Source organism: Odontomachus brunneus, unplaced genomic scaffold, assembly GCF_010583005.1.
Source record: "Odontomachus brunneus isolate Ranch 3 - 2012 unplaced genomic scaffold, Obru_v1 Obru_scaffold_069, whole genome shotgun sequence".
Taxonomy (NCBI): domain Eukaryota; kingdom Metazoa; phylum Arthropoda; class Insecta; order Hymenoptera; family Formicidae; genus Odontomachus; species Odontomachus brunneus.
This window is the reverse complement of record NW_022639519.1, coordinates 1,546,097-1,560,765: the sequence shown is the minus strand read 5'-3', so window position 1 is coordinate 1,560,765 and position 14,669 is coordinate 1,546,097. Positions and strand designations below refer to the sequence as shown.

Genomic DNA, 14,669 nt, shown 5'->3' with positions numbered 1-14,669 from the left:
GGGGGGGGGGGGGACACGGACACTACACATAACAAGACGCGAACCTTTGTTTATCGGTAGCGAACATTTTCTCTCCGATAAAGAGAATTGCCCACGACAAAGAGAATGAACTGTCCGGAGAGGGCAGCCGAGCTGTCAATTGCGCACGACGTGTCGCGAATATAACGGGAGCGAGACATATATCTCTAATATATACATAGAACCATAACAATATATAACAGTAACAATAGTGGTACATACAAATCGAGGTATATGTGTCACATGTGACATTCTTGCCAAAGTTCAGCGCTCGATCGGGCAAAAACACCCCGCGAATGCGCTATTTTCAGCGATACCTCACGGGGACGAACGCGGCCTCACGGTGTTCTCGCGGAGGACGTGTTGCGAAGTCGAAGAAGGAGATCGAGGATGGCACGGGGGCGGTACGTGTGTAACCCAGGCACGGCTTCACGGGAAATGGTCCGTGAGTCTCGAGCGCGTGTATCCCCCGAGCCACGTACTCGCAAGCACGGCTCACCTACACTTGCGCGCACTCGCCGACAAGCGATAGTTCGTATATAGCCCGCATCGACCACGTACACAACCACCAATTTCACCGTCTCCCCGAGTCGAGTTGTGATATTTGCGATACGACCTCGCGTTGCCCGTCGGAGCCAACAAATATTTCGCAACGGACGGCTTTTTCTTTTGTATTATAGAAACCGGACTCGATTGTTTTGCGGTTTTGCGATTACACCTTCCGACTGGGAGACTTAAAGTTGGATCAGGCTACTGTGCGGCTTTTAACCACGTCGCGAGAGCGCAGCGAGGCAGCAATTCGGAATTTCGGTGACTAACGTTAATGGACATCGTTCGACGTTGTTAAATGGTTCGATTCGCAGCTCTCAGGTGAACGCCGATGGAATATCCGAGGAGAGCGAAATTACGCAAGCGGAATTAATGGCCGGGTTTTAAGATCTGGATATCCTCTCTTCGAGAGTGCTGGATGGCGGCAGAGAAGAGGAGGGAAAGAGAAGGAGGGGGAGGGAGGGGGAGAGAGAGAGAGAGAGAGATACAGTGGAAGAATCAAGTTCTTCGAGTGGCCGGTACAAAAGAAAGGCGGTGGCTCTCTCGAGCAAAGAGGTCCTCCTTATTCGAGCGGCACGTCTCCCGAGAGAAGGGAGCTATAATAACGCCGTTCTTAAAGGATGCATTTACTCGGATAACACTGCAAAGGGAGCAACCCGGCGAGCAGGGTGAAGAGTAACGAAGCGGCACAATGTAAAAAACAGGGAGAAAAAAAATCCGGTCACTTGTTCCGCTTTGCGGAAATGCGCGGCGACGTGTCTCGGATCAGTCGCGCTTCTCCTCGCGATTAGATGCCTTCAGTGCGACTCAAAGTTAATGCGATTGCTGGCCGGACGTGTCGCAAATGATCATTTCAAATCTACCACTCTCGTATTCAGGGTGTCTTTTTCTTTCTAATCGGGATTTCTTTTTAATTGAGGATGTAAGGACCAATAAGAGCCAATGCACGAATATTACAGTACAATAAATCCATTCTACTCTACACAAGTTAGGATATCATTTAATACAATACAGTATTAAAAAAAAAATTTATATATATCTAGTAATTAAATAGATCCTTTTTCTTAATTTATTTTATATGTTAATCGATGGCGACATAAATAAATAATATCATTTAACTGAAAATGGTAAGTTGCACACTTACGAATCAGTTTTAGTGCACTCTTAATATTCATTCTCCTAATAACGAATCGGACGATCTAGATCCGTATTAATAGCCGTTACTTGGAACTAGTCTCACGTGAGATATACTGATCTGAATTTAGAGTTGGATCTGAGTTTCTTTCAGTTAAATTACATGATACATGTGTGACATTCTATTTGCAATTGCGATTCCACATTCAAGTCTAATCTCAGATCGGAGTATCTCACTTGAGACAAGTTTCATATAATGACCATTAATACAGGCTCTTAAACTCGAGCGTTTGACATTCAAAAATTTAGCTGCAGGAGAATTTTGATACTTACAAGTGTGTATGATTGTGTGAAAATTAAGAAAAGTGCAAGGACGTAAGCAATCCTTATTTCAATCGTACCCAATCAAAACTGTAAGACCAATTCGTTGGAAAATGTTGCTACTTGTTCGCCTGAATTTTTTGAAATTATTCGCGCGGAATCTGACTGTGCAAGAAAGCGCGCGAGCGCGATCGTAGAAATTCCGTGTACCCGGAAGCGTACTGTAAATACTGAAACGGCAGAAGTGTGTCTCTGTGTATCGATCGGAAGTCCTTTCAAAGACTCGCAAGCCGTTCGGGTAGCAACCGGAAGCATGATAAACCGTTCGTCGCGAATTCTCTTCCTCGCGAGAGTCTTAATGGCTGTGTACTCGAACGTGCTTTCCCTGCTAAAGCGACTCGAAGCGCGGGGCACGAAGCGACTGAACGAATAAGAGGATCGATCGCGAAACGTTATTAAATGAGGAGGATGTTGGTCCCCGGAACGAATAAGGAAATGCCATCTATTGCCATCGTTTCGAGCCGTCTCTCAGTTAATGACAACCTTTTACTCAACCGGAAGCTCGCTTCGGGAGGACTTAACGTCATTGCTCGTTATCGCGCGCGATTTTTCACCTCAACTACGTCGCGAAAAAATCAAATTATCTCTCAGAGTCGCGCAGCACAACGGGGAAAAGGACCAAAGAGTTACACTGTAATTCCCCGCTTAAAATCTCGCAACTGCCGGTTCTCCAGCGAACGGCGCAGAAACGAGCCGGACGATCGGCAAGTGCACCGTTTCGTTACCCAAAAGTTTCCCCGAACCACCTGCCGCTGACATCACCCAAAACTTGCATAATGTCTGCCCCGATGTGCTGAGGATAATCGCGGTAAAAGGAAGCCTTAGATATCGCGCAATAGGGGCTCCGAAAAATTCCACCGGCGTCCACGCTCCGCGTGTACTTACGTCGCGGCCATATTTCGTAACTATTTCAATTTTCCGTTCGTCGTGCTCCTTCGTGCGGCTCGAGAGCTCCGTGATATTACGACGAAAGGGGGAGAAAGAAAGAAAAAAAGGAGGGAAGGAGAGAGAGAAAAAGAGAGAGAGACGCCTAGATGCACCTTACATGTGCATACGAAGCGCACGCGACGCGCAGCATCCTTCGGCCGCAGTCGTCGTTTACTCGATATCTCTCGCATTTCCCTTTCCTCCCTTTCGCTGCCGTGGCCGTTTTCTCCCGTCCTTCCTCCACGCGTTACGCAACCGAGCGCGACACGTGCGCACAGATGCACATTACACACGCACACACACACACACACACACACACACACACACACACACACTGTACGTGCGATAACACGAGCGTGAGCGCGCGTGCATGCGTGCGTGCGTACATACGTCCGTGGATGTTGCGCGTTCTGTTTGTGTGGATGATGTGTATACGAGCGCGTGCACGACTTGTCGCGGTTCCCTGCCGATGCATGCAAATCCTGTCTCCGAACTTAGTAAGTGCATGCGCAAGTGTATTACGAGTGAGGAGTTGGCGCGGGGGAAGCGGCGGCGAAAGGGGGGGGCGATAAATTGTGGATCGAGTCGTGGAACTGTTACGAGACCGCGCAGACGTCTGCGAAATTGTGGCTGCCACGATATTGACACTTCCGCACCGACGCCTAATGTCCCATGAAAATCTCGTTAGCTCCGCCATGAGATTATCGACAACGTCGCGCGATTATTCAAGATTACACGGCGCAGTAATTACCATGGATTTACAAGGGGCGTCTCGGATGACGGCTCTGTGTCTTGCTATGCGGCTGTTTCGCGCCCTCAACCTATGTTCAGACCTATGTTCAGTCTATTTCATATCGCTCCTCAAGAGCTTGATGTGTATTGAAAAGTGGAAAAAGTCGGATGTTTCTTTTTTAATACTCGAAGTTTAAGTCTTAAGTGAGTATTAAGATTCCACTCACTCTCTAACAAATCTCTAATGCCAAAATTTCACTCTTTCACAAGCGGGAAGTGAGCGATTTACTTTCATAAATATAAATTAAGATTACTTTTAAGTGTACTCATGTTCTGTAATCTCCACTACATATATTCCATATAATTAATAAGGGGTTCGTCCTAAAAAGAGAAACTTTCAGAATAATATCGGGATAGAGTCCTTTAAATTATCTTAATTGATTTTTTCTTGTCTTTTCTTCAAAATAAAAAAAGCATAGACACTTGTTTTCTTAATTTTAGCAAATTAAATATTAGTTGTTTCACAGCGTAAGCCTGGAAAATCTGTGTATCGCGATCATACCAATAAAATTACACACACATACACACACACAATAATAAATATTGATCTAAACATGATAATGATATTGTATGTCCTTCACGTCATATGTTTATTCGCAATATCATACTTGGTAACCGATATTTCGAATTGTCGATAATTCCTGAGACACTCAGGAAGACATATTCTAATAGTGTGTCTTGGGCAATCACTCAGAAGACATATTCTAATAGTGTGTCTTGGGCAATCACCAAGTAAATGTCCCTAAAGAACTCACATATACGGAATCCTATTTTATCCATTAAAGTGTCAAGTTTTTTTAAGGTGACATTACAAGCAAAGTATTCGTAAAGTTTATTAAACAGATATATCGATATGGATGCAAACAAAGAAATAATTCAATATAGAGGACCACTTCTGCCTAAGTATTACAATCAGTTTTTCCATCCAAACATTTGTCACATTTGTAAATCAAGAAGCAAGTACGATAATTTGATACTTTGTAATCAGTGCCGCATAATTTCGTACTGCAGCAGAAGTCACGAAATAATACACAAATCGCAACATAAGGAAATGTGCGATATTATAACAAAGTTTCCAAAACTGCAAATTCAATTATCAGATCTTAAAGAAAGAAACAAGATAATAATCACAACCAAGCAGAAGTTGGACCGCGATTTGGAGCCGTATGAGATGCAAATGTTCATGTATATAAAATCGTGTCTTTGTTGTAAAACAACGCAAACGTTGCGTTCCTGCACAAAATGCTTTTCTGCCTATTATTGCCAGAGACATGTACAAGATTTTTATGAGAAACATAAGTTAATTTGTAAGGAACTGAAGCTATCACTTGACATAAGTATTGCAACTATAACAGACCGTCCAGCTAGAATATTGCGAGACTTTATTGCGTGTTTGAATAAAGATTTGCTATGTTTTGACACATTTCAATTACTTTCGGCATTTGTATTGGCAAGACAAAGTATCGATTGGACCGTCGATGACTATGTCATCTCTGATTATATTTCAGAACCGCTAACATTTTATTATGCAATAAAGAAAACAAATTGTTCATATATTTTACAAAACAAATGTATTATAATTCACATTATAGCCGCAGACTCTATAGATAGAAGCAGTCTGTCAGCTTGGGAGATATTATTACACTGTCTACCTGACTTAAGGAAATTAATAATTGTTATGATAGGACTGCAATTAAAGGATGAACTGTTTAATACACATGAACTTTGTGAATCTTGCAAACGTGAGAAAAAGGAACTTGGTTTTACTGTTATTTCTGCACCGTACTACGATTATTTATTCAGTCGCTACTGTAAACTACCAGACGTGGTCGTAGGATTTCAAGTAAAATTCGAGGAGAAGATATGGTCGAAAACTATAAGAGCACTACAGACTCGACAATATCCATTACTTTTAACCAGTTCCAGCAAAAGTAACGCGTTCTCTCAAGAACTTAACATACGAACAGTTCTAAATGAATATCTATTACCTCAGCTTGAAATAAAAAATATTTTCTGCGGATATGCTCCGCATAGAAGCATATTAGCGACTGATTATAATAATATATATTATCGTAACAAGTATATAATATTTTACAAAAATTTATGTAGTATAATTAAGTAGTAATATAATTAAGTAATATAATTTACCTTTATAGATTAGTATCTAAGATTAGTATCTTGGATTAGTATATTAGATTGGTATATGACTGTATATCTCGTATATGATTGTATTGTCACTTTTGTGACATGATCGCAGACAATATAAAAGATATCTCGTTTTTATGATTAGATTATATAAGTTCTTAATAAAGAATATTATTTTTAGCTACAGTTATTTTACTTTTTATTGATTAATCATTCCGTCTAATGTATATATCTTCCTCTGTGCATTTTAAGTACTAGTATTTATTGCGAATCATCATTATTCGCGACATTGGCAGCAGAGAAAGCTGCTTTGCAACTGTTGTAAGATTCGTGAATCTGATTAGAGTATGCTCTTAATTTTGGTTGAATCCAAGAGCATGTACTAATCAGATTCACGAATTTTACAACAGTTGCAAAGCAGCTTTCTCTGCTAAACGCAGCCATTCTCCTTGATAACGGATTTCGTTATACGTTTAAGCATAAGCCATAACATCAACAATTCCTTACCGTCAGTACGATCAGAGTGTATATAGTCTTCTCTGTTATAAACGATGGGAAGAAGTAATAACCGAAAGAGACACGCAGAAATTCTAGTAAACACATTATTACTGTCCTACGAAGAATCACCGATTATCATCACGTTATCGTACACAAAGATCTATTACTTTGGCAGAGATGTCGTGTCTTGTGTATATGGCTTCTAAATTAATATTATTTAGCCAAAATTTGTGTTCCGTGTGTGTATATCTTCAATAAAAAATTATTATAAGAGAAGAATTCCTGAACATTGCAAAAATATTCTGCTAATGCACTGAGAAAAAATATTTGAAAATTTATTTGTGGCACGTAAAGTCTATTTCAGTGAATAAACTTTATATTCCACAAATAAACTTTTAAATCTTTTTTTCTCAAAGTGAAATTATTAATAAATATATTGACACATTGATGCACAAACGGCGGGTAATCACAATAAGCTTTTTCATCCGAATATTTGTTATATTTGCAAATCGAGAAGTGTAGCAAAATATGCACATATTTTCTGATTTTCTGCGGCCTGAAAAACTAAGTACCTGCAGAAAAGCGCATTGTTCGCGGCACTTCGCTCGTACGTATAGCGCGCGAAATTTACAGAAACGAAGAGACATTACTGCACTCTTAATAAACTTTCCATTTTCCGGAAACTTAACGAGTGTGGCGGTAATCGGTGGTCGAGCTAAGATCGTACACGCCGATGACGACTGTGCGCGCGAGTCAGTTTGAGAACTTTTCATATCTGATTTGAGACGTACTCTACTTTTACGTCCACGGCCTGCTTGGAGCAAAGTGGATACTCCGGCGCGTCACGCGACGACTCGCGAACGTAAATGGAGGAATAATGTCGCAGACACGGCCAAGTTATCCGCAATGCGTATGTCACTCTCGCCGTTCACTTGGGCGCCAAACGCGACAAGAAAATGCGCTTCTCGGCACATCCCTTCTCTCCTCATTACTTTATAAAGAGCCAAATTTACGGCGAGCTGTCGTTAACGGTGTAAAAATATTCTCGCGTGGATTTCTCTACGGATTCTCGCGGACAAAGAAATATTTTCCAGGCCGATACGTCGTCGCCTTTCGATTCATCGCCCTCGACATCGCGCGAATGCGCTCTCTCGCGAGCGTCTTCTTGTGAACGTATCGAGATTTTCGTTCTTTGGCGTTTTATGTGAGTTTTCACGCGAAGTAAGTCGCGCGAACAAGAGAGCAGGAAAAATGTCAGGGCGCTGTGAGCATCCCTCGCTTCGTTTTATCCATATCGATGTATGATCGCGCGGATTTATTCCTGTATACATTGCTGTTATGATACCGACCTCGGTGCATGTCAAATGCCTCCATCATTATTAGACAATATAATATTATTCATACAAATATATATATATATTTTTTCATTGAACTAGCATCAAATGGAAATTTGTTATATTTAGTTGTACACGAAGAGAAAAAATTTTATAGTAAGAATTACTACAGAACTTTGTAACCGAAAAATATATCGACCTTCTGCAGTAATTTATTCTCTATCCTTTTATTTCATACATGCCACTTATATCTAGGAACTAAAATGTATTACTATTAACCCGTAACTGATATGGTGAAATCTGGTGAACTATTTTCTTCTTTTTTCGTTGTACTTTTATAATTTCTTGAATTTTATAATTTCTCATGATCCTGCGGGATATTGAAATTTAATAATAGCTAATAGAAAACAATTCTTAGTACAAAGATTTAAAGGGAAAGAAATACCAGTCACGGGTTAAAACACTTGTTTCTAACAAAATTTTATATATAATATTTCTTAACAAGTTAGATCTTACTAACAGTTTATTTTCTTAGACAATTAAAAACATGATAAAATTTAAAAAAATTTATATTAAAAAAAGACTACATTGTTCTCTCTATATTGTAGTTTTTCTATGTGTAGTTTCTCTATATTTATTTAGATAACTTGCAATAGAGCTATAAATACTAATGCTATAAAATCACTCGTTATCTCTTGAATATGCCGAGTGAGAGCCAATAAAAATGTATCAAAGATTATATATCTTCTCTTGTTCTGATCGATTGCGACAATCTTGCGGAGTGTAATCGCGGAGAATTGACAAGGAAGACGAATAATCGCAAGGAGCGCGTAACTTCGCGTATGCCTCGCTAGTTCGTGGACTCGTTCCTCGATGTGTAAAATCGCGTCGTCGATGTCACGCAAGAACGCGTCCCACGAAAATTCAATTCGTCGCGAGCGCAACAGTTTAGCCATTTAAGAGCGTATTTACCGTAACACTTCTCGCGGCGCGTGCTCTCGGGCTTTCTTGGCGGTTTGAAAACCGCCCGACGGTCGGTCGGCGCCGTAATAATTAGCTTTAAGCGGCGCGACACAAAGCGCCGATTTGCATAAGCGCAGACGCGCGCGCCAGTTTAACCGTATCAGGGTCGGCTCGCGAAAAGTAATTTGCGCCGGTTAGTCGGAAATCCGATTTACATTTAACGCGAGACGGGAATTCCGCGGGCTCTCGCGCAGCCGCCTGACAATTAATGCGTTTCGCGCACGGGGGAGATCGTTGAAGCGAAAGGCTTTCGCGGAAGATAGGATCAAGCCCCTTTTTCGCGAGCAACTCTCCGGAATGTATAAGTGAACACTCGTGAGCTCACCTGAGTGTTGGGATAGAAAGCAGGAAAAGAGAGCAAGCGCCAACCTCGCTGCGATGTCTACTGGGACTCAACGCGGCGTGTTTATTGTGCGACGTGTAACGACTGGATTAATCGGTACGTTAATCGGGAACATCGCGTTCTGTCGCGATTATTATTGCTTTTTTTCTTCCTTTTTTATTTCTGTTTTTGTTACGCTCTCGACCTGTCCGCGCGCGTGTTTTTGCGCGAAATACCATATCACGGCTTTTGTTTTCCGCGGTGAGCTCACACACATTACACGTATTGCATTCGATGGTAATCTATTCGCATATTAAATAAACTGCAAAAACGTGCTGCGTTTTACACATTAAACGTGTGTGCGCGCACGCGCGCGCGCTTACGCGATACAAAACTGAGTCGTTTATTTCGAAAGCTATGTAAATCAAATTGCAAAAATCTTTCTGGAAATGGTTACACTGCGTCAGTTTGTATCGGGTATCGGGCGATCAGTAATATAGATGTATTCTTTAGTAAATCTGCGATCAACATTTCCATCGTGAAAATGAAAATATTACTTCGGAAAATGTAATTCAACGGGAAACTGCGCTTCCTATTTAATTGTGCGTGTATTTTTCATATCGCGTGATTTTATATCTATCCCGCGGGGGGAATTCACTTCGGGCATTTCTCAGTCAAGAAGCGAACAATTAACGTTAGAAATTAAAAGATGACGGGAATTATTCCAATTTCCGCCGAGGTCAAATTGTCACCAAAGTCACCAGAAGATAAACCCTTGCTATCGATTCTCACCTTTTCAAGTGCAAATTTCAGTAACATGTATAAATGGAACCGAATTGCAGTTAGAAACTCCCTTGCTCTCTCCTTCTCCTCTCCTTCTCTCTCTCTCCCTCTCATTTTCTCACGTTAAGGGAAGTATAGTGACTGAACACAGAAGAAACTACTTCTTCGGAAACAGAAGAGCTAGTGGAGGAAGTTGAAGAGAGTGGAAGTGAGTTAGTGAGGTAGTTTCTAATTTAAAATCCGATTCACCCTCCATTTCCATTCATTCGCCGTTACTATACGTTCGAAACTTATGCGACCTCGATTAGTGCTTAAACTCGTGATGTTCCCAAATAGAATTCTCCATTTGCGTCGAAATTTGCAGCACAAGCGAGTCGTCAATTCGAGGAATTAAATGTACATGAGATACACACCGTCGCGAAAAAGTAGAACAACTTCCGTCCTCGTAAAATCAGCCCGATACTAAAAAGACGTTCGTGCGATCGTTAAAATTTAACACACAGCAAGCAAGAATTGTTTACAGTTTTTCACAAAGACACCGCGCGCACTTCTATTCCTTCCTTTAAATAAATTACTCGACTCTTGCTTGGAGAATTCCAAGAGGACAACTCTCTAAAAAAAAAAGGAGGAAACGAAAGTAATAAAACGGTAAGAAGATCGCATTTTACAGACTAAGTTGCGCTCAATTGCATCTCGCGAGGACTTGAGTCGCGGAGAATGACGTAACGTCGAGAATTAAAACGTAAGATTGCGCCGGGAAAATCGGAAGGCGTACTCACGCGAACGGTAACCCCTCCCCCCTCCCCTGCGTATTACGCGTATAACTCTCTTCGAGAACGTAATGCCGGATAGCGAGTTTTTGGCCGTAAAACGAAGATTGCGTAATTTCGCGCGCCGGGGCTCACTGTTTCTTCGGCAGTAACGTCGATCGAGGTCGCGAGAGCAGCTGCGCTCGGGAAGCGCGATCGCGCGAACTCGCACGGCGGCGGGTCACCCGAAAGAGTGAGCGAGTGCGAAAGAGAGAGAGAGAGAGAGACAGAGAGAGGGCAAGGGATCATTATGCTCGCGCTCGGGGTTTTTATTAGCATTAAAAGCGGAGTTCGTGCTCGGACGTTTGCGCGGCCGATTTGCGAGCGAAACGCTTCGCCCGAAATAAGCCTCGTAAAGCGCGTCCCTTACCGTGCGCCCTTCCATCTTTCATTCCCATGGGCCCTTAAACTCTCCAATGCGGGGGATAAAAATGACGCGCGGCGCATAATTTCGCTCATCGCGCATACAGTTTTGGACGCGTTCCGGTTCGCCAAGAGTCTATCACTACATTTTACTCCGAATCGGTCGAATTATGCTTCGCTAGTTGCGCGAAAATTGCGGGCTCTTATAATATCAGGTTATGAGACGTGAAAATTCGCCGCTGTGTCGGGTAGTTAACGAATTCGATGAGTCGCAACGACCGAAAGTTAGCAGGAGGTGCCGCTTTCGCGGGGCGAGCGCTCGGATTTGGAAAATCGATCGTCGACTGCGACTGGTCGAGCTACTTCCAAAACCGGTCACTGTTATTCGCGTGATCGCGTCTATCGCTACGGTCATCGTATCCGCCCCTGACTTGCCGCGATTGAATTCCATTTCCGCGTGTATCCTACGTATACGCAATTATAATAATATACCTCTCCGCTCTTTAGAATACGATCAGTATTCTTCACTGAAACGCTATACTTATAACTAGTGATTCAGTCATGAGTATAGCACTGCGATCAGTGAAAATCTCACTGAGAGGATCAGTTAGTAACAGAGTCTATGACAGACCCATTCATGCACTTTGCGAACATAGACAGTGTCATTGCACGCAAAGCGTTAATAGAAGCCGTTAATTCCATTATCACAAACGCAGAGAGTTGGACTCGCTACAGCGTGTGCAACGAATTCGCGTATTATAGATTCCGGAATGAAATTTCGCTCCCACTGACCAAAACCAGTTAAAAATAAGACGCAGAGTGGGAATATTGTCACTAACAGCTAGCGAATATTCACTGAGATCATCAGTGAGCAATAGTCCTTTTACTAATTCGATCAGAAAGATTTTCACTGATTTACTTTAAAAAAGTATAAGGCAAATGTTCAGGAAACTGAGTATCTGCACCCCTTTCGTGTTTCTTTCCGGAGCGTTTCCAGTTTTGATTTGATTTGCTTGTAATTTCTCCCCTGGAGCATTAGAGTTAATCAAGGCTGATGGTGCGATCGGCCGTCGACATTTTAACTGCCGGTCACCACACGAAAAAGAGAGAGAAAGAGAGAGAGAGGGGGGGAGTGTGTACACGCCGTCCTGACAGAGATAACGTAACATTTCTGTTATGGAGTTTTACGAGTCTGCGAGCATTTCAGGTAAATTACACTATCAAGAACGGTCGTTTCGCGTCGATCAAAAAACAGGAGGGAGAAGCTCGCGGCAAACTCGACTTCTGGATAACTGTTGGGTGTCGTTGTTCGCAGCGCGCAGAACACGACGAGGACTCATCTGAACACGTTCGCATTTTAGGCGTTAGGAATCGCAACGCCGCTTCAATCTTTACATAAAAATGCCGAATTCAGCTCGCACACGATGCGTTGATTCCGTCGCTTGTCTACTAAATGCCGCGTTTGTACTCCCTCGCCGTCCTTTCTCTTTCTCTCTTCCTCTCTATCTGTCTGTCTCCCTTTCTCTCATTTTCGTTTACACTCTGTCTGGAACACGCGAGATTTACAATCTCTATAACGATTTCCATTCAGTAACGATCCAGCCGCCGACGCCAAATCCCGAGTGGCGCTTCGCGAGACCAAACTTTCCTCTCGTAAAAATGATCCGCGCCAGGAGAACGTCGCGTCTCCTGCTCTCGTACCCTCCCTGCGATCAAGACAAAAGACACAGTGCTTGCTTTGGGAAAAAAATTAAATTACTAAAGTTGGCAATAGCTCACAAGCAGACGTTATTTTCCCCTCTTCCCGGCTGAGCTTAATTGCGCGCGCTAAATCTGCACGCAGAGAGATAAAAGCGATCCACATACCGCGAATAAAATTTCGCTGTCGTGTCGTATCAATTTACGAAGTGGAAAACGACGAGCTGCGAATTCCTCCGTGAATATTTATCTGACTTCGCGTAACCTTCCGCCAGTTATGCAAATGTTGTACACCGTCCCGACTGTTTCGGCCGATTCCCTGAGATTAAATTCCTCCAATTTCGCGCGCGACGACTGAAATAGCGTCCGACTCGTCCCGAGAATGCATCCTCACACATCCCTTCGAGGCAACCCTTCTAACAAAAAGAGGGGGAGAGAGAAAGAGAGAGAAAGAGAAGCAGACATAGAAAGGGAGGAAAATCCCGACAAGTAACAACGGGATATTTCGCAGTCGCGTTTATTCGAACAAGTAAAAAACATCATTTCACTCGCTTTGTGCGAGGCAAGGAAAAGGCAGGGGGGAGGCTGACTTTCTCTTTCCCTCTTTCTCTCTCTTTTTCCCTCTCACAGAAGAAACGGCAGAGACGCCGGCGACCGAGGGATGCCGACAAAACGAGGAGGGGTGGCAATGGAAAAGCAGAGAAACAAGACGGCGCGAGATCCCCCGACCTCGCCTTTCCCCCCTCCTAGGGGAAATCACATGCTTCCCGGTTTTATGAGTTCGTTCCCTCTCCTCTTCCGCCCCCCTGGTTCCCGCTTCCATCGTTGACCCCGCGGGAGGCCTCCTCGCCCGTCCCTGGAACTACCAGAAGCGCGTTGCTTCTTTCTACCCTTCTCACCCCTTCCTCCCGAGGGGGTTCCGCCGCTCCTCCGCCCTTCTTCTGGACGTCGTCCTGCGCGCCTCCCGCGGGAGCCCGACGGTCGATCCTTTTGTCTTTCTTCCCGGGTTATGCCGGCGATATGCTCGGATGTTTGAGATCGTTCTGGAACATCTTTTCCCCGCTTTCCTCCGCTAAGTTCGACGGTGGGCGCGGCATAGACGCACCCTTTGCACTCTTGCCGAGATCCGCTCGAACGCGCGCGTTATCTCGCACACGGCCATTAACGAGACTTTACGCGTGACGAGGAAAATTGACCGTAAACAATTTGTGGGGAAAGGGGGGATCAGGAGGAACGCGTTCCATTTTACTCATCTGCACAAGTTTTCAGAACTATGTGTGTATGTGTGTGTGTCTGTCTGTTTTGATTGGTAGAGCTACGTATTCTCGATACAATTGACAATTAAATGTATATTCCCCGTGTATACACTATATAGGGGCTATTTACGACGAAAGAATTCAGCTGTTGTAACAGGCTACTTGAGCTCATTAAAATTCCGCGCAGCGGAGAAATTAATTTAGTGTCGGTATTAATTAGCGCATTACCGCCCGTCGTTTCCCACCGCCTGTCCGTTTCCCGTCGCGGATTCAGTACGGAAAATGCGATGAAAATAAAATGGCGCGCGACGGAAATGATATCCATAATGAGGCGGCGCTCCGAAATTACGACGGAAACGCGTTTAACGCGTTAATTATTACTTCGACCGTCGTACGGACTTTGAGCCAGACGGAAGTATCGATGGAGTCTGGGTCGTCGATTTTGTCGAAACTTTGTAGACCTTTGGATGGAGATCCGGGAATAAAAGATATGTTTTTATCGTCGATAATTCGATTTTAAGAGACGGTAGACTGAAAAGTAGGATTGAAAGTCACAATCCCCTTTCTCCGTCTCTCTATCTCCCTCTCTCTTCTTCCCTCCCTCTCTCCCTCCCTCCCCCCCCCTCTCTCTCTCTCT

At 43.4% G+C, this 14,669-nt stretch overlaps 2 protein-coding genes and 1 long non-coding RNA gene across 3 annotated transcripts in view; 2 read left to right on the top strand and 1 right to left on the bottom strand.

Annotated features, from left to right (window-relative positions):
• Nucleotides 1–14,669, top strand: part of LOC116846782 — a 546,096-nt gene that overhangs the window by 210,632 nt on the left and 320,795 nt on the right. The gene's annotated exons all lie outside the window — the stretch shown is intronic.
• The window catches only part of LOC116846791, a 180,450-nt gene that overhangs the window by 136,273 nt on the left and 29,508 nt on the right, over nt 1–14,669 (bottom strand). The gene's annotated exons all lie outside the window — the stretch shown is intronic.
• Nucleotides 4,457–6,132, top strand: LOC116846788. The gene has a single exon (XM_032821066.1). The coding sequence runs from the start codon at nt 4,655–4,657 to the stop codon at nt 5,921–5,923; it is 1,269 nt and encodes a 422-aa protein (XP_032676957.1). The 5' UTR covers nt 4,457–4,654; the 3' UTR covers nt 5,924–6,132.

Coding starts and splice junctions, on each gene's coding strand:
- LOC116846788 (XM_032821066.1), top strand. CDS start 4,655: ATGGATGCAAACAAAGAAATAATTCAATATAGAGGACCACTTCTGCCT.